This window comes from Seriola lalandi, unplaced genomic scaffold (assembly GCF_002814215.2).
Source record: "Seriola lalandi dorsalis isolate HSWRI2012SDOR001 ecotype SW California unplaced genomic scaffold, Sedor1 jcf7180002054892, whole genome shotgun sequence".
NCBI lineage: Eukaryota > Metazoa > Chordata > Actinopteri > Carangiformes > Carangidae > Seriola > Seriola lalandi.
The window spans coordinates 619269-645284 of record NW_019525444.1 but is presented as its reverse complement, the minus strand read 5'-3'; the positions used below and the strand labels follow the sequence as shown (position 1 = coordinate 645284).

General features: G+C 41.2%; 1 protein-coding gene across 3 annotated transcripts in view; it reads left to right on the top strand.

Annotated features, from left to right (window-relative positions):
- baiap2l1a (BAR/IMD domain containing adaptor protein 2 like 1a) overlaps positions 1-25207 on the top strand; it is a 26179-nt gene extending 972 nt beyond the window's left edge. Inside the window, exons 2-14 of one of the 3 annotated variants that reach the window (XM_023429312.2) lie at positions 604-679; positions 806-892; positions 9119-9180; positions 10484-10555; positions 10883-11017; positions 14509-14661; positions 14767-14910; positions 15514-15637; positions 16286-16499; positions 18977-19036; positions 19132-19279; positions 22942-22982; positions 23101-25207. In XM_023429312.2, the coding sequence (XP_023285080.1) occupies positions 604-679; positions 806-892; positions 9119-9180; positions 10484-10555; positions 10883-11017; positions 14509-14661; positions 14767-14910; positions 15514-15637; positions 16286-16499; positions 18977-19036; positions 19132-19279; positions 22942-22982; positions 23101-23173 (1389 nt within the window). In that variant the 3' untranslated portion in view covers positions 23174-25207. Of the gene's footprint in view, positions 1-603; positions 680-805; positions 893-9118; positions 9181-10483; positions 10556-10882; positions 11018-14508; positions 14662-14766; positions 14911-15513; positions 15638-16285; positions 16500-18976; positions 19037-19128; positions 19280-22941; positions 22983-23100 lie in introns of all 3 variants that reach the window. The other 2 variants (XM_023429311.2, XM_023429313.2) reach the window with 2 other exon arrangements.
- Positions 25208-26016: the final 809 nt, after the last annotated feature.

Here is a 26016-nt window from a genome sequence, read left to right as displayed (position 1 = left end):
TGCCACAGTTTCAGCTGGGAGGGCAAGAGAGAGGGAGAGAAAAGAAAACAAGGAACCCGTTTCCTTTTCTTTTTTCTTTCTCCTCCGCTCTGTTCTTTTCTCCGTGTAAAGTCATACCTGCCCCTCCATTGTTCTGTTGAGGGCGTGCCAGGGGAATAGAGACAGGGAGGTGAACAGCACTTGATTGTTGAGGCATTTCAATAGAAAAAGAGAGAGGGCGAGACGGGGTGGGTGGGAGGGCGAGTGTGATGAGGTTCAATGCTGCAAATAACTGCGACTTTGTGTGGGACTTCGCTCTTTTGAGGGAGTTGTAAAGTATACGTAAGGGGTCAAGTTAAAAATTGAAAGCTTTATTGTTCTCACATGGTGATATTTATAGAGCAACTGCACAAACACTTGCACTTGTTTTCATGTATTTCTTCTCTACACCCACTCCATCAAAAATAGCCTCATGATCTTTATTATTCACGGTTAGGCCCTTAAAAAAAAGAAAAAAGAAAAAGAAGAAATTAGAGATGTTTGTGAGTAAGCGAAGTTATTGTATCAGGAGAAGCTGTGGTCGCTGCTTCCCTCCACACACTTTATCTCTGCTCTTCGTCCCAGAATGTGATGGAGCAGTTCAACCCAGGCCTGAGAAACCTGGTCAACCTTGGGAAGAGCTATGAGAAATCAGTCACAGGTAAACACAGTTCTCACCCTCACCGACACTGATACTGCTTTAGTTTGTCAAAAGTCCTCTTGCATGCATTTCACTAAAACACACCAGCAAGTGACTTGATGATGTTTGTCTGTCTCCCCCACGCAGCCATGACTCTTGCTGGAAAGGCCTATTACGATGCGGTCGCAAGGATTGGAGAGAATGCCATCGTGTCTCCGGTCTCCAGAGAGCTTGGTGAGTTTCACACCAACCCATGTTGAATCTACCTACAGTGAGCCAAGTCTCGGGGGGGGGGGGGGGGGGGGTCTGCCTGGTATCTGTGCTAGAATGTCTCTGTGGTGAAAACTAGAAAAAGATCATTATTACAGATATACACTTATTCGCTTGTCAAGAAGATCAAACCCACTCCCACGTCATTGTGTGATATAAGCTATAAGGCTAATATAAGGTAATAGGGAGGAACAGCTAGCCGGCTTTCTCTGTCTGAAGGCTGCAAAATCCACCTGAAGCTCACTGATTAACACGTTATGTTTCTATCATTTTTTATATACAAAACCAAAGTATAAAACTGTGTAAAACTGTGGTCTTACAGGAGTGTTATAGGCTATTTCTTGAAGGTTTCCTGGCAACCACAACAAGACTCCAAGAAGTCACTGCCCACAGCTAAGAAATGATCCCCTGTAAAACTAAACATGTCATTTCATACAAATTAAACAATTAATTAGTTCATTAGTGAGGTTTAGAGGTGCTAGTAGCCAAAGTTTCTCACCTTTGCTAAACAAAGCTAACTGGATGCTAGCTGTAGCCTTCTACCATAAGTATCATACAGACTTGGAAATGGTATTGATCTTCTCATGTCCAACTGATTCTTTTAAGTCACCATGAAATGATGAAAGTGACTTTTTCACTTAAATCACCGCCCTCATTTCACCCAAACATCCTTGAACATCGGCACCATTACAAAAAGCCCCTTCTATGCACCTTCATCATGGTGACATATATTGCCTTGCGTGCAGCCGTCATCCAAAAATGCGAATCAATTAAATGCAAACATCTGGAAATAACACTGATTGAACCCTCGTGGCACAGTAGCGGCAGAAATTCATTATTATCTGCTGTCTGCCTCTCCCTCCGACTTAAGTGCGGCCTCTCCTCTCTCTCCTCTCTGAGGCTGCCATCAAGCTTGCACAGGTTGTTGTGCATCCATCCTGTGACTCATCTCCCATTATTCTATTAGTTCTAAAATTTGGAGCTGACCCATTTTGTCCAAGGGTCCTAATTCAGTGCAATTACAATTCATCAAGTGGTTTTCTGTATATTCTGCTGCGTCACTTCTTCCTGCTGGGGTCTACAAATTGGCCTCATGTAAGCTCAGCTTGATGTGACAGGCGAGGAATCAGAGCAGGGAAGTTAAAATGGAAAGATAATGTTCTGTCATTTTTCCCCGTGGTCTTGGCGACCACTGTGAATATACGTAGATTTTACATCATGATGCATGGCTTTGAAAAGAAAAGAAAAAAAGCAGTGGGTTTATTTTTCTGCCGGTATTTTTCTAACTGAGCTCTCTTCTTTCACATGGCGTTTGCATTACTTCAAGTTAAAAACACATTTTGATGGAATGTCAGACGAGGTGCAGTGATTTTCACTGAGCTGTCACTGCATGAAAGAGACAAGATTAGGTGTGTCTGTCACATTTGGTGGATGTGTTAATAAAGGAATAAGGAAGTTAGCAAAGCATCAAAGCAGCAGAGTTGATCATCACAGCAGTAGCAGTGTCAGAAAAGGAAACTATGAAGGATATGTTTCATAATGCTAGTGGACAGTTTCCTAGAATGAAATGTAACTGAGCACGCTTTGATATATAGACACAGATGTTATATCTATTTTAAAAACCTTTCTTATCGCTGATTATGTTACGCAACAGGAAGTATGGAACCTCTCTCTCTCTCTCTCCAAGTTAGCGATGCAAACACAGAAATCTTCTCTCTCGTATTTAGAAATTAAGATTATTTTTTATCTGTGCAGTGAAACATTCACTGTGACTGGAGACACTCTCCTTACCCGTCCGTTACGAAACGTTGGTCGAGTTTGTCAGGTCACACCTGTCAGTTAACATGCCCGTATTTCATCGCTTCATTAAATGATATGTTCGTGTTTGCGTGGTTGGCAGGTGACATTTTCGCTGCATACCAAAAACAACAAGGTGCAACGCCACACCAGGTGCTCCGTCATCTTTGACAGATTTTTAACATGCGGGAAGTTGAGGATAACAGCTTTAACATTGAAATACCATTATAAAAGGCTCTCTCTGTGCCTTTGTCTCTTTTTCTGTTCACTGCAGCCATGCTGGGGTGTGAGTAGATATTTTATGTCTGCTTATATGAGTGTGAGCGTGTGCATGTGCCTGCAGCTGAATGTGTACCGTCAAAGTGAAACAACAAAATCGACCACTGAAATATTGCAGAAAGGAAAACTTTACATTGCACAGTCTTATTTGACCCTAACTATAAGAATGCAACCCAATATAGAAAAGCCTCAAAATGGCCTCTAGAAAAAAAGACACATGGATTGGCAGCCGGTCTTTGACTGCCTGGAGTAGATGACAGCGAGACAGTGTGAATTCTCTCACACATTGCAGTGAGAGGAGTAGCAAACACGCTGAACAAACAGACAGACAGAGGGGACTATCTTCCCACCAGTGATCCAGGCTCATCCCCCTGTTCCTCCATGTGCCTCACCAAACCCACCGCAGGTCTTTACTGTCAGTCTGCGGAGGCCAAGGGGAGGCTCAGGCTGTGTGGAAATAAGGGGCAACACTGACTTTTACAGGATTTATGGTTGTACCAATTAGCTGTGGTACCAATTATGTCAAATATTAAAGTGGCACCATGTAACTTTAGAAGAAGAAAGAACACAATCTTTGTCTTAAAGTTAAAGGAGTTATTTGGATGTTTTGCTATTGGTACTTAACCAACGTTACATTAACAGCTGTGGCTAATGTTAGCTAATGTTAGCTAACGTAGGAATAAGATATTGCTGCGTAACTGACATTACCGAGTCAGTTTGCTCACTTTATTGCTCTTCTCCACTTGCTGCTGTTACACGACATTTTTAGCAACATTTTACTTTTATCCCAAAAGTATAACAAGAGATAAACAGACCATTCTTAATGAGGAGACGTGTTTGCTGTTTCTAGCTTGTCAACCCATCCCACTTGCTCTCGGTCAGGTTGCCTAATGATGATATATTCACAGCAACTGTAAGGGAGCCAAGAAATCTCATTAAAGGAATAAAAATTGAATGCGCCATTAACATTTACTTGAGGCCACGGTGCCCGCAGTTCAGCAAAAGTCACACAGTCTTTAAAGCCACTATCTGTGGAATCACACATGTTTATAGCTTTACATCATAGATCACTTTAATGTTGCCATCCGTCTAGGAAGAAGAACCATGGCGGTGTAGTTGTCATGCCATACATCACACTGTATATTTAAATGTTTAAGTGGGTGTACAATTAGAAACTTCCTGTGTATGAGTGCATGACTGGACTCCACAGGGAGTTGCTATTCCACTCTGAAAAGCAGCAGGTATTGAAGGACTGAAAATGTTACTGGAGAATAAATAGCTCGAACTCCACCCCTTCCACCTTGTCTCTGAACTGTTTGTCAAGCTTTAGTCGAAATTGTTTTTTGAAATATTGAAGTACACTGACAGCAGGAGAGAAATGGTAATGTCGACCAGAGCGATTTTTTTTTCTCTCTCTCTCCCCAGAGAAAGAGGATTTGTTGAGTGTTTCCCCCCCGATAGCTGCTGTGACTGGTTTCATTTAGTCTGAAGGGAGGTTGAAGTTATGGTTAATAAGAGTTTGTGACAGACACAACATCACCAGCAGCGTCAAGGAACCATAAGCGGTTTAATAAAGACACAGAAAATAAACTTTCATTCATTTAGAGCCAGTTGTGTTTAAAAGCGTTAAAAGCGCTTTTCTTTTTGAAAAATTCTCATTCTCAACATCCGAAATGATGTGTATGACATAATATGTCATTTTAGCAGTGTCCACCTTAGGCTGATCGGAGCAATGACATGCGACATCTCCCAAAGTTTCATTAAAGAAAAAATTGGGCATTAGATGAGACGATCAATACCATTCTCATACCTGCCTGTAAACGCTGAAACCGCAGCCAGGAGACGGTTAACGTAGCTTAGTTTAAAGACCGGGAACAGGTGGAAAACGCAAATCTGGTTCTGTCTTAAAGGTTAAAAAGCACCTCTACAGCTCACCTATATTACCTATGTTCTTACATGTGTTATATCTTGTCAGGATGTGTGTGTGTCTCTGCGCGGTGACAGCCGATATGGCGTTAATGACGTAAATGTATCTGGACGTAGGATGTTACACACTTAAAATATCAGGGTCAACCACACAGACACGATTGTTCTCCCAAACCAGACTGCTGGTGAGACAGCTGAAAATGAGTAAAATAAAGGAGGGGGGGAGGCTGTTTTTCAAAGACTCTACTCATGGTTGAGTCAGTTATGACTCCTCTGCCGTCACACTCCACGACTCTGTAATGATCCCAGACCTCAAACAACCTCGTTCTGCAGCCGCTATTAAACTAAAGGTTCTCCAGTCCACCGGTAGTTTCCTCCAAGGGACCTGTGAAGGGACCAGAGATCCACTTACCGCTCAATGGACCATGAAGTTGGAGCCTCTAAAACGCCGTCACACTCCAGTCATTTCACAAAAATATCCCATGATTCTTTTTGAGCGCTCCCGTGCCCACACAGAGTCTCAAGTCACTTATTGGCTATTAAAGATTTCAACCAGTATTTAGTGGGAGTAACTGTCTTTAAGAACTTCAAACCAACTTCTTCTTCTTCTTCGCGTGAGCAACATATGACGCACACACATGCAGTTTGCGGTTATTTGAGGTTTGCCTTTTAGTTTGCTCTGTTAAGTAAATATAGATTTATTATTGATGCTCGGGGCTGCAGTTACTTTTATGTGCTGGAGTAATAAATAATGTTGTGTGCTGTGTGTAACTGCAGGTCATCACTCTATGTTAAGGAAGCTGTCACAGCTATTGATCTGTTGTGAACACAGTAGACATGCTGAATGACAGTAGATGCTCATACTGAATACTCAAGGCTGGCGAGCACGTACATTTGTCTGCACACAAGTCTTTTAGTTTTTGAGTGTAGAGCTGAAGGTAATAGATCATCAGAAACCAGTTTCATAATCAATTGGTTGAAGTAAAAAAATTGAAATGGTTATTATTTCACCTTATTGACATTTTAAAGACAAGGTGATTATTTCGTCAGTCGAATAGTTGGAGGCCTAGTTAGCCGTCTACATTGTTATGTTTGTGTCACCTGACCTCAGTGTCCTTTAATTTTGCTATTACTGAACTTTCAACCACGTCACATGATCCTCATCAGTAGATGGAGTTTGTCGTGTCGGTGTCGATATACTTTGTGAACGTCCTGTCCCTGCTCCGGTTGACAAAACAAGCTTATCTCAGGGAACGTTTATAAGCTCATCCGGAGCTTTCAGTAATATCACGCTCTGTGCAGTGGTCGGTGGTCGGTGGTGGTGGTTGGTGGTTGGTTGTTTTTAGCAATGACTTTGTAAAAGTGTCCTAGTTGTAAGATTCAGTTTGTTTGGTTCAACAAGATGACATTAATTAAAACTGGGAGTCAGATGACAGGATTTTCCTTGACCTCACAATGGATGACAGCAGAGTTACTAAGGTCTGAATCCTCTTGGAGCAGCCAGTGTTGTGAGAAACAATGAGTCCGACTGGAGTTTAATCACAGTCACCACTCCAAGTGTTTCCACCGCAGCGGTGTTAGTATCGAGCGCAGCGACATCATCATGATTACGAGGAGGGAGTAGCATATCTATGGCAACCTCCAAACACAACCTCTCCCCACCTGCAGTGACATACTCTTCAATCCTGAGTCACACAGGAGGTGGCCGTGTTTCATCACACACACTGCGAGCCTGCCTAGACAAACCCAGTGATGCATCTCAGTGATGAAACGCTGCCACAAGCCGATGACCGATGGTCGCAGCAAAGTTCAGCCCTAACTCAGATGTTGTTTGCACTTGGCAAATGGAGGAGGGATTGTCAGTCGGATAAAGTGGTGAAATAAAGGTGAGCCAGAAAAAAAGGTGCCAACGCGTCAGCGGTAATTGGTTGCTCCGCCAACGTCACCTCATATTGCACAGTTTCCTTATCAAGTACCAAATGGGCAGGGGATGTCTTGCCACAGGGCAGTGCCAGCTCATAAATCACGTCACCTGTTGACAATGTGGAAGGCGTCGCCCTCCGTCTTATCAGCCGCCTTGTAAAGAAAAAAATGGCATTTGATACTGGTGGCGCAAAGAACACATACAAGTGCATGATCATAACAGGACCAGTTTTTCCCTCTGCTGTTTATCCTGAGCATAACACACACACACACACACACACACACACACACATACACACACACACACACACTGGCAAGCAACATGTGTTGAATTGAACGGTCAAAAGTCATTTTCTCAACGTGAGCTACAGTATCTACATTACGTGCTGGATAGACAAGTGGAGGAGAGCATTCGTAATAATGAATCATAAGTTATATGAGTGAATCATGGGTGGTGTAGTTTTCCACATGTGTTTTTATCAACCTTGTACCAGTCTGTGTAGAAATGCGTGTAAACATGGCGTTGTGTATTTGAAACTGTTGAGTTGAGATTAGATTATCTTGGTACTTTAAATCCTCAACAGCCCGAGATAGGAGATAAGACAGAGTGAGAAAAAGTCGCCCCGTGTTGTTGATGAACTTGAATTACCAGTGGATGTTTAAAACATTGTGTAGCCAGGTACATCGTCTCCTTAGTCTTTTATTCACACTTCAGCTAGATAAAATCAATGATTTACATTTTACACCTCAGCTTTATTTCCATGGACTTCTTTACAACATTGTACCTTGTCTCTCTCAACTGCAATTCACCCTCTTCAGCTGTTCATGTGACAGATTGCGTCTTACAGTCCATATTTATCTTCAGTCGCTGAAATCTCTCTGTAGCATTTACCATCCCTCAGTCATGCGTTTACACCTTGTTAACCCCAAAGGTGAAACCTGCAGGTATACAACGGCCTCTTTAAACCCCGTCCTGGCCTTTCTCAGCCTCCCCCTTCCACCCCGCGCAGCCTGTTGTTGGGGCTGTACAAACAGCCCAGCGCCCAGCGCCACCCCTCCCCGTCGAAGGACAAAGGCAGCATTTACCAGTACGTTCTGGTGACCTTCAGAGGGCAATGTTGTTGTAGCTGGACGCTGCCTGCTGGATCGCAGAAGTCCAGCTCTGCATCACTGGGTTATTACGTTTGTTTGCTTTGACCGGAGGCGAACAGGGAGGAATGTCAGGTGCCGGGTGTCTGGGTGTTCATGTTTAGGTGCAGGGTCCTGATTTTCACCTAAAAAAAAAAAAAATCACAAAGTGAACCTGACACCTGACACCTGTGCGTTTCTTTGCTTTCGTCTGAAGGTGATGAAATCCATGTAGGTTGTTCACGCCTGCCCGTTCTCCTCACAGTGACACCGTCACATGTCCAGATATGCTGTCCCGTACTGTTTTTACAGGTTTCACCAGAACACTGTGTCCTATAGTAAACCTTGAGTCTAGATTTCACCCCATTGTGATAGAGGTAGCACTATAAACTGCTTAGCTACAATTGTCCACTTCTGTTTACAGTATTGACCCACTGCCATTGTCTCATGTCATATGCTGCTCTATCTACACTGAAGCCTGTCTGTGAATGGAGACTGTTCTGTATCCGTCCACACAATACCAGAACGTTTCATAGAGATTACTTATTGACAGCTGTTCAAATATTGAAAGGCGATAAGTCATCTGTAAAATGTGGACTGTAAAGATGTATGTAAGGCCTGATGAAAAGGAGGTCGTGTTTATACAGGAAATTTGTGTTTGTTGTTGCTGGTTTTCAACAAGTTATTATAAACTACATCTCCTGCTGAATCTGCATCTAGTTACACACTGATTTCGGATGCTTGGTCTCTGGTGTCCACGTGTTCTCTGTCACCGACTGTGCTTAAAGGAGAAGTTTGAGAAGTGAGTTTTGGGAATATGCATATCAGCTAAGAGAGCTGAGAGTTGGATGTCTGGGTAAATATGAAGCTACATTAAACAGCTGGTTAGCTTAGCGTAGCACAAAGACGAAACAGGGGAAACAGTTAAACCACATACCAGCTCACTAATTAACATGTTTTATCTCGTTTGTTTAAAAATCAAAGAGTAAAAACGGCATATCGTCTTCCCTGTTTCCCAAAATATCAACTTCTTACATTAGAACTCCTCTTGACCCTGGTCACAATACAAACCCAAAGTTCCTCTTTCTTTTGTAACCCTCTCTGATAAACTAAAGGTTGTCCCTGATGTCTTCGTAGGTGTGGTTCTAATGGAGATCGCAGACGCCCACAGGAAGGTCCATGATGAACTTGAGGAAAACGTAAGTAGCCTTAAAGGCTCTGACTGGTAATAATTACCAATAATGAATTGATCCCACGAACAGGTTTCATCTGTGTAGCCACAGCTTATATATATAGCTTATTCCTCTGTGTTATAGAGCTCCACTGCTGTCCAGAAACTATTAGAAAAACATACAGTATCAGTGAGTCACACAGTTCTACTTGGTGACATGTTCATTTATTACTATGAACACGGCCACTGTAATTTATTTTGAGTCGATCCCACACACACCAGCCTCCTACTGCTGTAAATACTTAGGAACACACCAAATCCAACACCGACAAACGCAACATTTACTAATGTCTGAATACGGTTTAGTGGCAGTACAGCGCCAGATGCTGTAGAAAAACTATTGAGCCTTTTTACAACATGAAACTATCAATTTCTGACCAGTTTTTAAAGATTTACATCTTCAGAGGAAGTGGATGGCTTTTGTAGCCTGGGGAAAGTATTGAGAAATGGACTAATAAATTGTAGGTTTTTGACTTTTCATTGGATTCGTTGACAATAAAAATCACAGCAGTTCAGCAACCTCCTCTCAGCTTCCATTATGTCATTAAGTAATTCAGTGCATTGACAGGTCACCTGTTGAGCCTCGCGGAGGAACCATTTGTCATTCCTAGAAGTACCCTGTGGCCACCAATGCTCCGCTTATCTTCACATAATAGACAGAGAATGGCCATTTGTTTCACTCTCGTCTCTGGACACGTGACCCCTTCAACCTTTTGAGCTCATTCCCCTCATTTTTAACAGTTTGAAATTGTTGTAACAAAAGCTGTAAAGAAAAGTTTGACAAGAGTGGAAAAGCCACAGATTCATTTCTGGCCCCGCTGCCTCGGGGGTGAAATGCCTCAGATTCCCGAAAGTAAATGGAAGTCAAGCGTCACCAGTTTGAATATGGCTAAAGCTGAATCTTAACACTCAGTCTGATATAAGAAAAACTTTGTGCAAAAGTCCTAAAATGCAAATAATAACATGCTGTGTGGATGAGAAACTTCCAGTCATTTCCGTAAGTTTCCTTATTACTTGCAGGACCAATTGTAATTTATCTGGACAGGAAAAAAGTTGTAAATCTTTAACCTCAACAGGCTGATAAGGCATCTCTAGTGGGAGGAATCTCATCCTCGCAGAAACCCATTATCATACATTCCAGCAGGTCACTCCGCTCTTATCGCGACGAGCCATGTGACTGAACTGTACGTTGTTTTTGGAACAGCGCGCATGGAGGATGATGTATGTTGCAACGAATACGAGGTGTGTGTGTGTGTTCTCTCTCTCTGCAGTTCAAGAGGTTTCACAGTGAGATTATCATTGAGCTGGAAAAGAAGACAGAGATGGATGTGAAATACATGAATGTAAGTGTCACCACATGCAGTTTACCTCTATTCATCAGTGCAAAGCATCCGCCAGCCCGTCCTCCCTCTATTAATGAGAGTTTTTATGCAAACATATTTCATGTAGGCAAATCTCTGGAGGCAGAAACATGGAATAAAACCTCAAAGAGAGGAATCAACACTTCTTAGGTTTTAGTCATCAGTTTAACCACTTATGCATTTTCTGACCAGGGTTTCTCCTCCTGTTGGTTGATTGATTATTTTAACCTCTCTGCAATTGAGCAATGTTTCTATAATGAAAACTGCAAATCTGCATCATCTTCCCTCCCTGTGAAACGTCTGGTGCAGGCCACGTTCAAGCGCTATCAGTCAGAGCACAAGCTGAAGCAGGACTCCCTGGAGCGCACTCAGACAGACCTGAAGAAGCTCAGGAGGAAAAGCCAGGGAAAGCACTCATCCAAGTATGAGATCAAAGAGAACGAGGTGAGTGACTGAAACTATGCACCGACTCCAACCTTTTCCCTTCCTGCAGAGCATAGCATGCACTTGTCTAATACTTTGTGTGGCTTTTCAAGCATGGCACTGTAACACGCTCACGCTCTCATGTCCGTGATCAGATCAGATAAGATAAGACAAGATAAAGTGGCCAAGTTAGTTCTCATGATGTTCACATACCAACGTTAAGAAGGAGGTGCGAGCGAAGGTACAGGCTTTTATATAAGATGAAGTTGCTTTTGCTTTCCAGTTGTGTTTGAAATGAATATTATGTGAGGGCATTACATCACTGATGACAGACATTAAGATGTGTGTTCGACCACTACATACCCTCTAAGTGTCCTGAGATCTTTACGCTCACAAGGGAAGAAAATGTCATTTTAAAAGTTCTTTTACACGAGTGACTAAAACCATCAAAGGTGCCACCACGCCTAAAGCTGTTTGCAGATTGTCTGTGTTTACCTGCGGGAGAATAAGACCATTATTCCTCAGCTCTGTGTGCTCAGCTACAGACGGATGATTGCGTTTTTATATTGAACGCTCACACACCCAAATTTGCACAAGTGTTGGCGAGTATGTATTTTTTCTGTTTCTGGTTTATCGTAAAAAGTCAGAGGTTACAGACAGACTTGTATCTTCACTGTAACTAGATTTAGTTTTATCATTCAGAGACATACAGTGAGGAAGCTGCATTTTTTTTTTTAATATGCCAAATCAGAGCTAGCTGGGCAGCAGCACTTAGGAAAATCCAATTCTCCCAAAAATCATTTTAGATATGAGGTATGTACAGTCCTCTGCCCACGTGGGACTCTTAAGAGCGACATTCAAAAGAAGTTCCTCACAGCACTAAGTAAACTGTTCATTTAGAGAAATCCGCACTCACGTTTGATTTTTTTTGTCCCTTCTTTGGTATCTTATGTTAAAAATCCATCCAAATTAAAGCTCTTATCCACCATCTGATCATCTTCAAGATAAAGTTTGTGGTTGATTCTGGTTTCCTTATATGCAATTTTGCATAATGCCTTTCTTTGTTTTGTTCTTTTTATTCTACAAAACACTCCTCGGCCTAAATCGTCATGTATACCAATTTTTCAAAACAGTTTCCTCAAATCTCTTCCATCTCTGCATATTTACTAATAAATCTATACATCATATGGATATCAAAGCTCACATTTTTGACTCAGTGCCGTTCTGGTTGCTGCCGGTTTGAGCCGCAGCGTGTGAATGAATATGATCCTGTGATGTCTAACCCCGGCGTGGTCGTGTTGCTGATGCTGATATCAGGTTCATTATTTGATCTCTGCGCTGTCTGTGGCGCAACAGTGTGCATTCTAGCAAAGAGTTAAATTAAATGAGCAACAGGACAAAGAATCTGTTTACAACTATTTGCAAGCATTTGTGGATCAACAGCAGTGTGTTCTCATAAAAATCTAATCTCTTGAAATCACTCTGAAATGACAAACACAGCCAAAACAAATGTCACTGCTGAGTGAACAGAGGTACACAAACATGACTTTGAAGTTTTGCTAGTCTGGATTGACATTGCTTTGATGATGTGGGTTTGTTTTAAGCTGTGCAGTGTCCCCGTGAGTCCCTGCAGTATATTTCTTCCTGAGTGTTGCACATTGTTGGGGGTGTTTACATCTTGTTGTCCGCGACCAACAAGCAGTCTTAACACTTCAGACAGCGATTTGCTTTGTAAATCAATGTGGTGAGATGAAGGCGGGACTGCACAGCCTGAGCAATTACTCCCGTCCGTCTCTTGGTTTAATTTATCGACTGTTTTTATGGCCTCACATTGATGATGGATGGTGTGTAAGCCTGGCTTGTTTCGGGTGAATTCTTAAACAAAGCCTTTTAATTGAAAAGTCAAGAAGTTACCGCAGGTTGTAACAGGGATGTTTTTCCTCTACTGCTAAAATCAGCGTCAGCCTCCTGTTTATCCTCGCACTATTAAAAGACACATTCACGATAAGTCGTCTTATCTGGGTGGAGCTTACAGCAGCCTGAGCCTGGCTCTCATGGTGAGCTGAAACTGGGGCCCCTCCTCCCCCCAAGAAGTGGCTTTTTCATCATCTGATAAAAATGACACCGGTGAACTACAAGGGAGACGAGGCTAACTGCCCAGCGCTCTAATCATCATCTGTAGAGCTGCCAATGATAGCCGAGTCCTGTGTGTGTGCCCTCCCACCTCTCGCTCAGAGCCCGGGTGATTGTTCGCTGTGAAAATAGGAGAGGAAGAGCTTTGATTCGGCGTCTAACGGGATATTGCAGAGAGAGAGAGAGAGAGAGGAAGAGACAGAAAATGAGACCAGGCAGTAGAAAACGAGGGTCTCTGCTCTTAGAGACAGGCTGCTTTACCATCACCATGACAACCTGGGGAAAATGAGATACATCCGCAGGGTGGGTGTAGAATAAAAGGATGGAGGGGAGGTTGAAAAGTCATTTTTACAGAGTTTGATATGCGTCATGTCAGGTCCAGCCGACCATTTGCATCTGCATGACAGACAGAGTCAATCTCAGGCGCTCTGTGGGGAAGGTGTGTCTTTCAGCACTCTGATTCGGTTTCCCACTGCGCTGAGATCGATCCATGAGCAGCAAGACACCCAAATAAACTTGTTGCAAAGTGTAGAGACTTTGATTGCTGTGCTTGAGTCACCCTGTTCTACTAAATTCATTTTTGTTGCCAAAGAGAGAGAGAAAAAAAACAAAAAACGGAGGTATAAAAGCTTGTACTGCAGCTTGAGGCTTTGGCAGCTGCAACGTGAACATGCACTCAGAAAACATAAATCGCAGCCAGTAAAAATGTGGTCAAGGGTGTTTTATTAACACTCGTCAGAGCAACACAATTACACAGCACTTGATCGAGCTCATGAAAAGGTAAAAAACAACAGTTTGTTTAGGTAAGTGATGACACACAGGTGTTCAGTAGTAACCAGTGCTAATGTGATTAGAAATATATACAGATATACAACAATACCTAATAACTACCATGCCAATACCTAAACTAAAAGTGAGTCAGTAGAAAGAATAAATACTGAAAAAATCTAATTTAATTAAATTATTATTATCTATCTATAATTTCTGTTTTGTTATTTATTTATTTTTCTTCTTTCTTGTCATTTTATGTAAAATATTATTTTTTCATTTCTATTCTTATAATTTCTTTTTCATACATTTTTTTCTTTTAATTTTCTTTTCTGTTATTATCTTTTATTATTTATTTATTTATATTTCTGTTTCATTTATTTATTATTCATTATTTCTACTTTTTTAAAGTATTATTTAAATTATTTCTTTATAGCAATTTTATTAATTTATTTGATATAGGCACAGTGCCTTTTCATGAGCCTGGTGAAGCACTGAGCGAATTTGGAAAATCTCAATATAATATATTACTATCACTGTGAAACTGAAACTGAACTAGTTCTTAATGCTGTGCCCTGACCTCCTTGAATGTCCTGTGACCCTGTCTGCAGTACATGGAGACTATCTCATCACGCCAGATGGACATGCAGAAGTTCATCGCTGACGGCTGCAGAGAGGCCTTGCTGGAAGAGAAGAGACGCTTCTGTTTCCTGGCAGACAAGCACTGCATGTTCTCCTATCAAATTAGCAACTTCCATGAGAAAGTAAGCGTGGACATAGATGAACATCCTGCGCAGTCAGACCCCCCCCCTCCATTATGAATTCTTTAACACCTGCTCTCCCTCTCTCTCTTTCTCTTGTGTTTCCAGGCCAAAGAGATGCTGGCCATGAAGCTTCCCAGCTGGCAGGAAAAGTGCAGCGACATCACCAAGGTGCCGGACACGGTGGCGACTATGATAGGCGGGCTCGCTACCACGCCAGAACAATCGCCGCTGGTTGAGCGCTACAACAGGGTGCGTTTTAGCTCGTCATGTAACTGCCATCAAAACTGTGTCCTCTGTGAGATAAGGATTATTTCCAAAAATTTCATTTTCAAGAGAGACCTGTTGCATTTGAAACCTATATCTATTTAGATACTTATCTTAGTGTAAGGTGCCTCAGATAAAATAAAAGCTGGGGATGAAATTGTCAGATCGTAAATAAGTGGCACAAATCCTGAAGAAAAGACAGGCCCTGGAGAGTTTTATCTTGTCTTGTTGTGGCTTGTAGTTTATCCTTCAAAGGTACACTGATTTCTCCTGTATCAGATTGAAGCCGTTGTGAGAGAAGTGGCAGGTTATCATTATCTGGCTCCCGGCCATGGGAAATCCTACATGTACTGTTGACACCGTCTGTTAAAGTCCACTGAATGTTTTTTTTCACCCACGGCTGTTTATTGCTGCGTAGGAGGGAGACAATAAGCTTCAATCTCAGTAATGACTGTTTAAAATCATTGCCTCAATAAGGACTCGCACATGAGTTCATTCAACAGGAAACACTTGTTATGATTTGAATACTGCCAACTCACACGGCCGTATTAGCGCATCTGTTAATCATGTTCTTTGCTTTCTCTTCAGAACAACGTGGAGTCAGTGGGGCCTCCTCCAGCGCCGCCGCTAAAGGCTCAGATAAGTCCGCTAGCCAATATGTTCAACCCAGAGCCCAGATCTCCGCTCACCTCGTCCTCAGACCACAACTCAGGTAGTGATGGCGGCTCTGAAACAGATATACCTGTCTCCCATAGAATGACTGTGGCATCTTTCAGTCCAGTCATTGATCAACAAGATCCATGTTTTTTAAGGCTTTACTGCTGTACTCCCTTCACATTTAGTCAAAATGGCGGCACTTGTAAATTAATATTGTGTTGGACTTTAAAGGAATAAGGAATTTACATGTTGGGAAATATGCATATTCGCTTTCTGGCAGGAAGTTACAAGAGAAGATCAATACAACACTCATATATGTAAGCTTGCAGCTGGTTAGCCTAGCTTAGCACAAATACTGGAAACAGGGAAATAGCTAGCCTCAGCACATTATTATGAACACAGAATATGGGGCATTGTCATTTTTACTCTTCAGTTTTTGTACACATTAAACAAATGAGGTACAACATGTTGATATATGAACTTTAGAGGTGTTGGTAGCCATGTTTTGGTACTAGAGCTAGGCTAGCTGTTTCCCCCTAGCTTCATATTTAGCATACACACATGAGAGTGGTATCAATCTCCTCATCTAACTCGCTGCAAGAAAGCGCACTCATTTTCTCCCAAAGTGTCAAAATACTGCTTCGTTTTGACCGATATCTGACATGATGACATCTCTGTTTTTCTGAACCTCTGCTGCCCCCAGACCAAGGCAGTCTCGGAGAGGGCAGTATGTCCCGGTCGACATCCCAGTCGTCTGGTCTCAATGTGAGCAGGAAACACCGGGTTAGGACCATCTTTCCCCACACGTCGGGCAACAATGACACACTCCTCAGCTTCGACGATGGCGACATCATCAACCTGCTCATCCAGGATGAGAAGGACGGCTGGCTGTACGGAGAGCTGGAGAAGACGGGGCAGTAAGTTTTGACTCTGCTTATGTCCAACCTAAATATTTATATATTACAGGGACGTGTCGATGGCTCTACTTTATTTACATCAAAGCATTATGAAATGAGTGTTAGTGACATGTTCCTTTATTACCATGACCACACACAGTGTAGTTTGTTTACTTCCTCACACACCAAATATGTATTAATCCGCCTCTGAAAATAGTCCACAGCAAATGTTTCCTCCTCGACATAAACTACATGACCTGTTTTTAAAGGTTCATGCCTTCAGTGGGAGCCGCTGCGCTTAAGGCTGAGAGCCACAGAGAGTACAGACTAACACATTGTTAGTTTTAGTATGGGATTTGTTGACAGTAACGAAAATATATAAATATGACTATGCTTTAACCTTAAGAGCTGGATAGGATATATATGTTTTTTTTTTTTAGAGTCTTACATAACTTGTTAAAAAAATTAGTTTAATGTGGAATAGAAAGTGTGATTGTGGAATCCCTCCCTCAGATAGTCGATTTAAATACCAACTAAATATGACCATTGGCACACCCACAAGACGAAATGTACTTTCATTTCAACAAATACGCAGCGGCACTGACACACAGGCATTTCTCACATAACTAAGGTGGCAGTACTAGTTTCTGCTCTGTGTTTCTTTATATTTTGCTGCGCTAATACATCATGTCTAGAAACACGGACTATGTCAGGTATGTTCGACATGACAGTCGTAAAGCTTGATGTCTCCCTCTCTCTGCCCTGCCTAACAAAAAAAAAAATCCAGGTGCAACCACACACACAGACAAGTGACATCCGGTCTTTTATATGTCACCCAACAATGAACAAATGTTTGATTTTCTTTACCGCCGACACATTATGATGAGTGATTGAAATAAATACGTCAACTAGGATTTTTTTTATAAGAGTGTATTTGCACCTTTGTTCGGCAGCAGTGACTCTGTGTCACCTCCAGACGGCAGACAGGGAAAAATGTTCTCAGGCGCTGTTTGTATACAAGTCATGTTTGTGTATGTAACCGAAGCAGCATAAATCTGTAAAGTAGCCTCTGAGCTGCCAGTGTAATTACAGCCGTCTTCAACTCCTCGGTAGATCAATTAGGACTCATAATGCTGGAGAAAGGATTACGGAGTGCTTACAGAGATTGTGTCAAATGTTTTTCATTCCCACTTTAAAACAAATTGCAAGCCTTATCTGCGCCCTGTGTGTGTGTGTGTGTGTGTGTGTGTGTGTGTGTGTGTGTGTGTCATTAAGTGGCCTTTTGAGTCAGAGTGGTTTTAATGCAGTCAGTGGCGGTTTGTCAGGAAGAGTACATGTTGGGATAAATCACAGTACGTTCTGTTTCTTAGCAACAAATCCAGTGCATTGGTCTGATAAGCCATCTTTTTCGCTAGACGTGACTTGGAGACAACTTCAGAGTCTTAGTGAACAAAATCTCTCTGTCTGTTATATATTTTATGTCTGATGTGTGCATCTGATTCAAGTGTGCTGTCTGTGGGCGTGATTCTCGGCAATTGTAACCCACGAGCCCTTGAAAAAACAGATCTCTCGCAGTCTGTTGTGTGCACGCAGAATGGGGAACGTCAGTATCAGTTCTTCTGCTCTGACTCTTCTATTTAGTCAGTTATTGAATGAGGTCCAGCAACTGAACATAATTCAAAAGAGACATGCATCATTTTAGCGAAATAGATTTTTGGGCATATTATTATATTATCACACAACCCACCCAGGCTGAAGAACACTGAGGTGCATCATCCGATGTTCATCTGATTTCTTTCTCTCTGTGATCTTAGACGAAAACTACAGAAAATAACATGGTCACTGAAAACAGAGCAAAACCACCCACCTGTCCCAGCTGACATTGCTTAATGCTAATACCACTGACATTATGCAGGACAGGAATCAAGCAACCTGTATTGGCCTAATTTTGACTATTGCGAACTGTATTCAAATTTTTGCACCAGATTCTGTTAGTTTCAGTGACCATAAGTTAGTGACAACAAGGTTACTAAAGTTGGGTTTAGAGGTCTCCTCTAGAGAAAATTATGATTTATTCTACTAGTTGCTTTACTGGTTCTGTCCACAGGTAACAAATTCCACCTACTGGCACCCCTAAGGCAAAATCCCTTTAAAAAAATTGTGGAAGAAAACAAAACAAAAACAAGTTGAAAGACTCCAAGAAGTCACAGCACGTGGCCAAGTAATAGTCTGGGATCAAACTGCCTTAAAACCACAATATGTTCTTGTATGGCTTAAAGAAACTAAATATAGTCTTGATTAGTGAGACTTAGACACGTTGATAGGTGTATTTTGTTTCCTTTGGACAGGGCCAGGCTTTCCTCCTTTTGCAGTCTGTTTGCTAAGCTAAGCTAACAGAGCTTAGAGCTGTTTCAGAGTAGATGTTATTTGTGTAATGGTATCATGCAGTGTCATGTTTTATGATGTTTTTGATGTGATGTGTGTGTCTTTCTCATTAGGCGGGGCTGGTTTCCCTCATCGTACTGCAGACCTTGTACTGAGCCAGTGATATTAAATAGGTAAGAAAACATCACGGCATGCCAGGAAGTGAATCAATAATGTAGCTACGGCTGATGTTTTGATAGCTGAAGCTTTATGTCGTATGTCTTAGCAGCTATCTGGGAACACCAGTGCGTAGTCTGAGTGTGGCCAGTCTGCCAGAGCAGGAGGAGGAAGAGCCGGTGTTGATTCCCCCACCAGACTACAGCGATGACGCCCCCTCTAGCCCAATGGTCTCCTCAACGCCCTCACCACAGAACACGGTTAGTACCAGGACCTGCATGAGCACAAGCCAGCCAGGTGCGGTCTGGTGTATTTATTAAACCTGCACAAGATCTTTTTTTTTTTTCTTTTTTTTAATTGGAAAAACACACCTATTTTATCGACTTAAGTTGTAAGGTAAGGCCACAGGAGGACAGAACATACCATCCCTGTTCACTGTTCTCCACTCACATAATGAACTAAACCAAGAAACTGTCTCCTTAAGTGCAGAGAGCAACATTAGATCCTTTGTGTGTCTGATTTCTTCTGTTTCCTTTGATATAAAGCATCATTGCCTGGTGGAAATGGTGTGAGCGTGCTGTGCGCAGTTTAATAATGTGATGTTGCAGAACTTCTAGGTATTAAAGTTCCTGTTTTCCAGATAAACCTTTTAACAAAATGGTGTGCCAAAAAGCTGTTTAGGAAAGACATACGAGGGATAATCAAAAGAGAACTAAAACAAACTCTTTAACATGGATTTAATGTTTGGGGGGGGGTTTGGCCATGTAACATACTAACATGAAAACTATTTAAAGCTGTTTTACTATCCAGTAAGAGGAGGTGAGATTCTGTGCTGTTGGTGTTTGCAGATGAAAGAAGCGCTTACAGCTGTAGGTAGCTGCACATTGTTTATTTATATAATACATTTTAGTAATGTGGAAGTACTGTACCAGGAAATACAAACAATCACGCCGGATATTTAAAAACATATGATTTATGGAACGGGATTGGCTTGCTGTTTTGAAAACAAAGGCTTCCTTTATATTTTAAAATAATGACACACAGTGTACCTACAAGCATTAAACAACAAATGTACTTTAAAGCTGCTATAATTGATATTTTTTCATAATAACAATGGGTCAAATTAGTATGAGTATGTGTAATTTGAATCTGAAGTTTTCCTCAGCTCAGGTTTTGATTGGTTTCTCAGCAGGAAGCTGTTTTCAGCAAAACTGTACTGTACTTTACTTGCTCGGCACCAAGCAACAGGCAACAACTAAGTTAGCAATTAGCTAGTAAACTAACAGCTTCTTTCTTTTAACAGCTGTTGTTAGTGTTAGCCCCTGGTGGCTACAGTAGAGCTACTCAGTGGTACTAACAGTAGAAGACTTTGTGGTGGGCAGCTGCCATGTTTAAGTGTCTTAGAAATGGGTCAGATGCTCTAGAAAAGGTATTTTCCCTGATAGAATATCTTCACTGCCTAACCTAAGTTGTCACACACTCCACGCCCACACACCACAAAATGCCATCACACATATTAGATGTTTAGTCTGACTAATCACGTCATATCAATGTCTCCTTGATGCATAGTCATCGCCTCCACACCCTTAAAACAGATCAGAGTCAGAAACACACCTCAATTCCTCTAACCTGTATGAGGAAATATTTTATATTTATTGAGATGATCTTTTCCCAAAAGGATATACAAGCCTTAAATGTGTAGGAGCCTATTTGCAATTTTGCAGCTGATACAGATTTAAGCAGTCTATGGAGACAAAGAGGAAAATATAAAACAGACCACAGAGCTGCTGGCTCCAAAATATTACAAAGAAACAGACGCCAGGTTTTATTCAGTAATGGAGAGAGAGATTGGAAGAAAAGGAGAGAGTTACAGAGGGCGGCATAAAGGACGAGGGTACAGACACAATTTCATTTTGTGCCTGCACTGTGTCAGCTGATTGAAAATGAACTAGTAGCTGTCCAGCCAGCAGACAAGCCCAGGCACTCTGCTTTCTCCCTCATCATCACCTTCCTCGCTGCTCTGTCTGTACTCAGTGTCCTTTGTATCTGCTGGCTCAGGGTTTCACCATGATATAAACTTCTTTATCTTATCGCATTTTTAATATTTTTCACAATTTTACATCAGTTTTGAATGCAGCACAGAGTAAATAAAAACTATAATAATGCCACACACACAAAAATAATCCTTCCCCCCCCGCCTTCAAACAGTTGTCCAGGTGAAGGCAGAGGGCTGACTGTGCTCTTTAGGTTTGTATCGTGATTGTGGGGGAAAGGTGGAACTTGTCACCGTTGCTCTGTGGACTTGAGTTCCCTGAATTTTGCTTTCAGGTAGCATTGAGCTCATACCTCCCTTACACATTTGATAGATTGGACACTAAATTGAGGCGTCTCATTTTCAGCAGGAAACATTTAATTGCTTGATGTGACACCAGTAATTCAAGGAACAGTGATATTAAGAGAAAATTGTTTGCAGTTTCAGCCACTATTCAGTCAAAGTCTGCTAAATAAATTGTAAAGCACTGAACAAAAAGAGTCATTGTTAGTTACTGTACTCTGTATCTAAGCTAGGCTAGTTAGGTTTTAGCAAGACTGGTTTATCTGCTGTTACTTCTTATCATTAGATTTTGTTGCCTTACACTGAGTATGTGGTATAACGAACTCTAAAATACTGGAGCATCACAACTGACTTTTCAATCACAGGAACAGGTCAGAAAAAGTCGATGAATTATCTTTAGCTAACGTTAGCTGTGACCTGTGTTTTGTAGTTCCCACAAAATTAACATGTTTTTCCAAAAATTACATATTTCTTTGGTGTAATGTTTTACATATAGTAAAACAGATATAAAATAAATCAGATTCTGGTTTTGAGCTCTGTGTGTACTGTACAGTAGATATGTAACTTGCTGCCAACGCTCAATTGTACGTCTTGATTTTAATTCCATATGTCTGCTTGCAGTGAAAACACAACTAATCCTGATATGAATATTGATTTTTTTTTTTTTTTGTCTTGACAGGTTTAGAATGTTTGAGTATGTTTTCATTTTGAAAATTATGTTTGTTTTTTAAGATTAATAGTTTTTGTTATTGAGTAATTTAGACAATGATATGATGATTAGACAGTAATATTTTTGATACCTTTACAGTCAGGATATCAACAGAAGCTAAATTTGATATATTGTTTTGCTTATGATTTGTGGATTGTTTGCTAAGCAATGTAAGTTTGTTGCAGACAGTACTCACCCCTGGAGGAAGTGCTGCCTGAAAGGCTGAGTTCAGGGAGTAAGAGTGTTTTGAGCCTAACTGTGGCTGCATGTTTGGTGACTTCTGGATGTTGTCTGCTCTCTACTGGAAGAGTAGGGTAGTGCATGTTTTTGTGCAATAATAATGAATGCAACATAGACCTTCCTAATAAGCTTTGTAACTGAGCTCCTACTAAAAAAGATGTGCATCTGAAAAATACACTGAAATCAATTAAGATTCCTGCAGCAAGTTACATCTGTTATTTTGTGTCTGCACGCTGAATGAATGAATGATAAAAATCTTAGTTTAAGTCTGTCCCTCAACTTTATCTTCCCCATGCTCACTTGGCTCTGTGGAGACGATAACATTATCATCGTTCTGAGGTGAGAGAAAAAGACGAGTGTGTCTCTTGCCAGCCTTTCTAGATTGTCTAGATTCCAGACTGGATGAGGTCTGAGTTTGTATCTTAAGTACATGTCAAAGCTGCACTGTGGCTATGGGGGGGGGGGGGGGGGGGGGAATCTTATCAAACTAGTCTGACAACAATGACTTTCTTCACAGTTGGAGGGAGGGTGTGGGTTTGTGGTGACTGTAGTGTGTGGTGGCGTGTTTTGAATGTTGTGTGTGTATTCTCTTTGTCCACTGGATCTTCAAGGGTCTTTTCTTCTGTTTTTGACAACAGGTTTCTTTAGTCAATGGGACTGCAAAGGCTCCTTTTCTAGGGTGAGTGACCTAACACAACTAACACAAACTCACAGGTTACAGCCCAATATGTGTGAGTTGACTGACGATTACTTGATGGTGGATTTGAAATGATTTCGACCGTTTTCTCCCCCTGCAGAGGAGGGAATCCATTCGCCACGGTCAAGCTGAGGCCAACTGTCACAAATGACAGATCAGCGCCAAACATCTGACGCAGAGCAGGAGAATTTTCACCGCTGTCATGCCTTCGGGGGAATCATGCAACATGGGACCTCTGCAACACACTCAATATCACCCCAACCTGACATCTCACCAGCCTGCATGCTAGTCTCTCTCAGTACCAGTCTGCTCTATTAGAGGGATCCATTGTTTCCTAACATAAGTGTGTGCTACTGTGCCAGTGTATGTTTCACATCAGCCACAATGGAGAGACATTGCATAACCAGCACATGGAGAAACAGGATATTCTGAAAAAACTTTGTAGTACAAAGAAAATGTTTCAAAGTGTTATGCATCCCATCTGTGTTTGTGTTAAAGTGATAATTCATCTAATCACCATCATGTCTCTTTAAAAAAATTACATGCATTTCTGCTGGCTGCTTCACAACAAAAGCCAACCCGTGTTTTGTCAATTGAATACCGTTAATGTGAAGCAGCAGCAGTTGAAAATGTTCCGTTTGCATTAGAAGTATAACTTACAAACATACAGGTGTAATAATAATCCACAGTTACCAGTGAGATGAGATTGCACTGGACTATATGCATACATCGTTTCCTGGGAATCCCTCGTGCGAAGGTTGTCAAACTCAATCCGGTGTAGATTGTTAGTGTTGGAGTTCGCCATTAGCAATGAAGGTTCGGCGATGTAGAGAGCTGGCCATTCATAAAAAGGAAAAGGATTATAATTTTAAACTTAAATGAAAAATAGAAAACCACAACACACCCTGTCTCAGCCTTCTCCCGAAGTACTGACAGGTACTGACAAGTGGGATTGACTCCAGCCCCCCCTGAGCCTAAATCTAAACGTTGTGTGGCTAATGAATGAAAAGAGTAAAAACCAAAATCAGTTTTCTTTTTAACTTTTTATTCAAATTTCTTCAAAACATTGTTTACATCATCACACATAATAATGGATATTTGGACCCACCTGCTGAGTCCTTTGGCGACACAGTACATGCATTACTGTGCAAAGGGAGACTTTTTATGTTTGCACGTAGTGTATTTGAAGAAGCCGGACGTGGAATACGAGGCTGAGACAAAGCAACTGGGGTTTATTGTGAGTCTGATGGTCCCATAAATAACTAAAGACTTTTTTACTGACGTGTGAATATGGAGGTAAAACCTGCATCTTCATTTTGGGGTTAACCCTCCCTTTACGATTGAGTGTCAAAAGGTCTTTTCAGGCTTGTTTGTGCTGCAGTCAATGAATACTGATGTAAATGATAGTGACCTGATGCTGGTGAAACAGACCAGAAGCCAGGCTGTCTTCCTGACTTGCCAAAAAACACATACATTGTTATTTCTATTTTTATCATAATTATTTTTGTCTTTCTTTTTAAAAGAGGCATTGTGATATACAGAGGTTGTGAGAATGAAGGGAAAGTGACGTGTTGGGAAAAGAGTCGGTCATTTGAGCGAAGGGCAAAACAGTACGTCGCAGTTTAAAATGAGAAGGCTATTTATATACAGTAAGTTTGTAAGAGATATTTAAATAAAATATATATACAGAAGTCCATTCTGTGAAGGTGCCCCTTTAAACATGATGGTCACTGTGCTCATTTTGAGCCGTGGATCCAACGCTGATTTTCATTTGACTGCTGGTATGTATTTTATATGGGTAAAATGACCTTTTGATGAAGGGAATGTTTTTCCTTACTCATGGTTCCACTGTTAATGTAGATTCTGTGAACAATGCACAGTTTATGCAAAATAAAGATGTACTTTACTGGTAGACATTTGCAATGTACGTGTATATGGTGGGTCATTGTTTGAAATCAACAAAGTATTAACTATTTCGTGAAGAAGAAAACTTTTTTTTTGCCATGTATTTGCTTTACAGGATGTAAGTGTATGATGAGGAGCTGATTGATGAAACTGTTTATTGATCCGCACAGACCCACTGATGTTCGTAGGTGAACCCATCATACTGACATAGATAATGCCACATGCTTTCTTCACAGTACCTTGCCACTGTGTTGACCAATGTAGTCTTTTTTTTTTTCTCAATAAAACATGATAAACTCAAAGTCTGTGTAATTCATGTTCAAGTGCATCTTCTGTTTTCCTCTCACTGGTTCTCGGTAACACGTTGTTCTATGTTTCACTCGGCTGAATACATATAAAGGATTTAAAAACTTGCACTCTTGTAATAAAACAAATAGATTAAAATGAGACTAAGACTGATACAGATGTTTAGAATTTTTTCAGTTATTTTTACTATTTTTTTTTCCAGTCTTTTATTTCAGAGTGGTATTTTCATTTTCTAGCAAAGCTGCAAAAGCATGTCTTTTTATTCCACATGTAACATTCATCAAGCTGCATCTCCCTGTGCAACATAAACACAAGCAGCACTTTAATCTACCACCTGACACCAAAGCATGTCTCACTCAACTTAAAAAACAAAGATTCACGTGAAGCACAGACACTGAGAGAGGAAGCCAGTACAATTTCTTTTCTTCTTTTGCATGTTTTTGCAGTTTAATGCGATCAGCTGTTGTCCCCCAGGAAAACAACATGTGCAGCATTGCTCCTCTGAACATGCAGAGCAGTGTGACAGGTACGAGGTGAGAGGAGGAATGGATATGATGAAATGTTTACAAAGCACAAACTGAGTAATAAGATAAATAATCTGACTTTATGACCCCTGGCCCCCTGATTATAAAGTGAAGGATGCTGGTTTGTCATTGAAAAACATTATTTTTTGAGCATAAAACATAGTCTGCATGTGTGTGTGTGTGTGTGTTTTCTGTCATCGGCCTGCTCAGGATCAAACCCTTATAAAACATAAGTGTACTCTTGTCTTGACATAAAGAGGTTGTGACTCAGGGTGATGAGC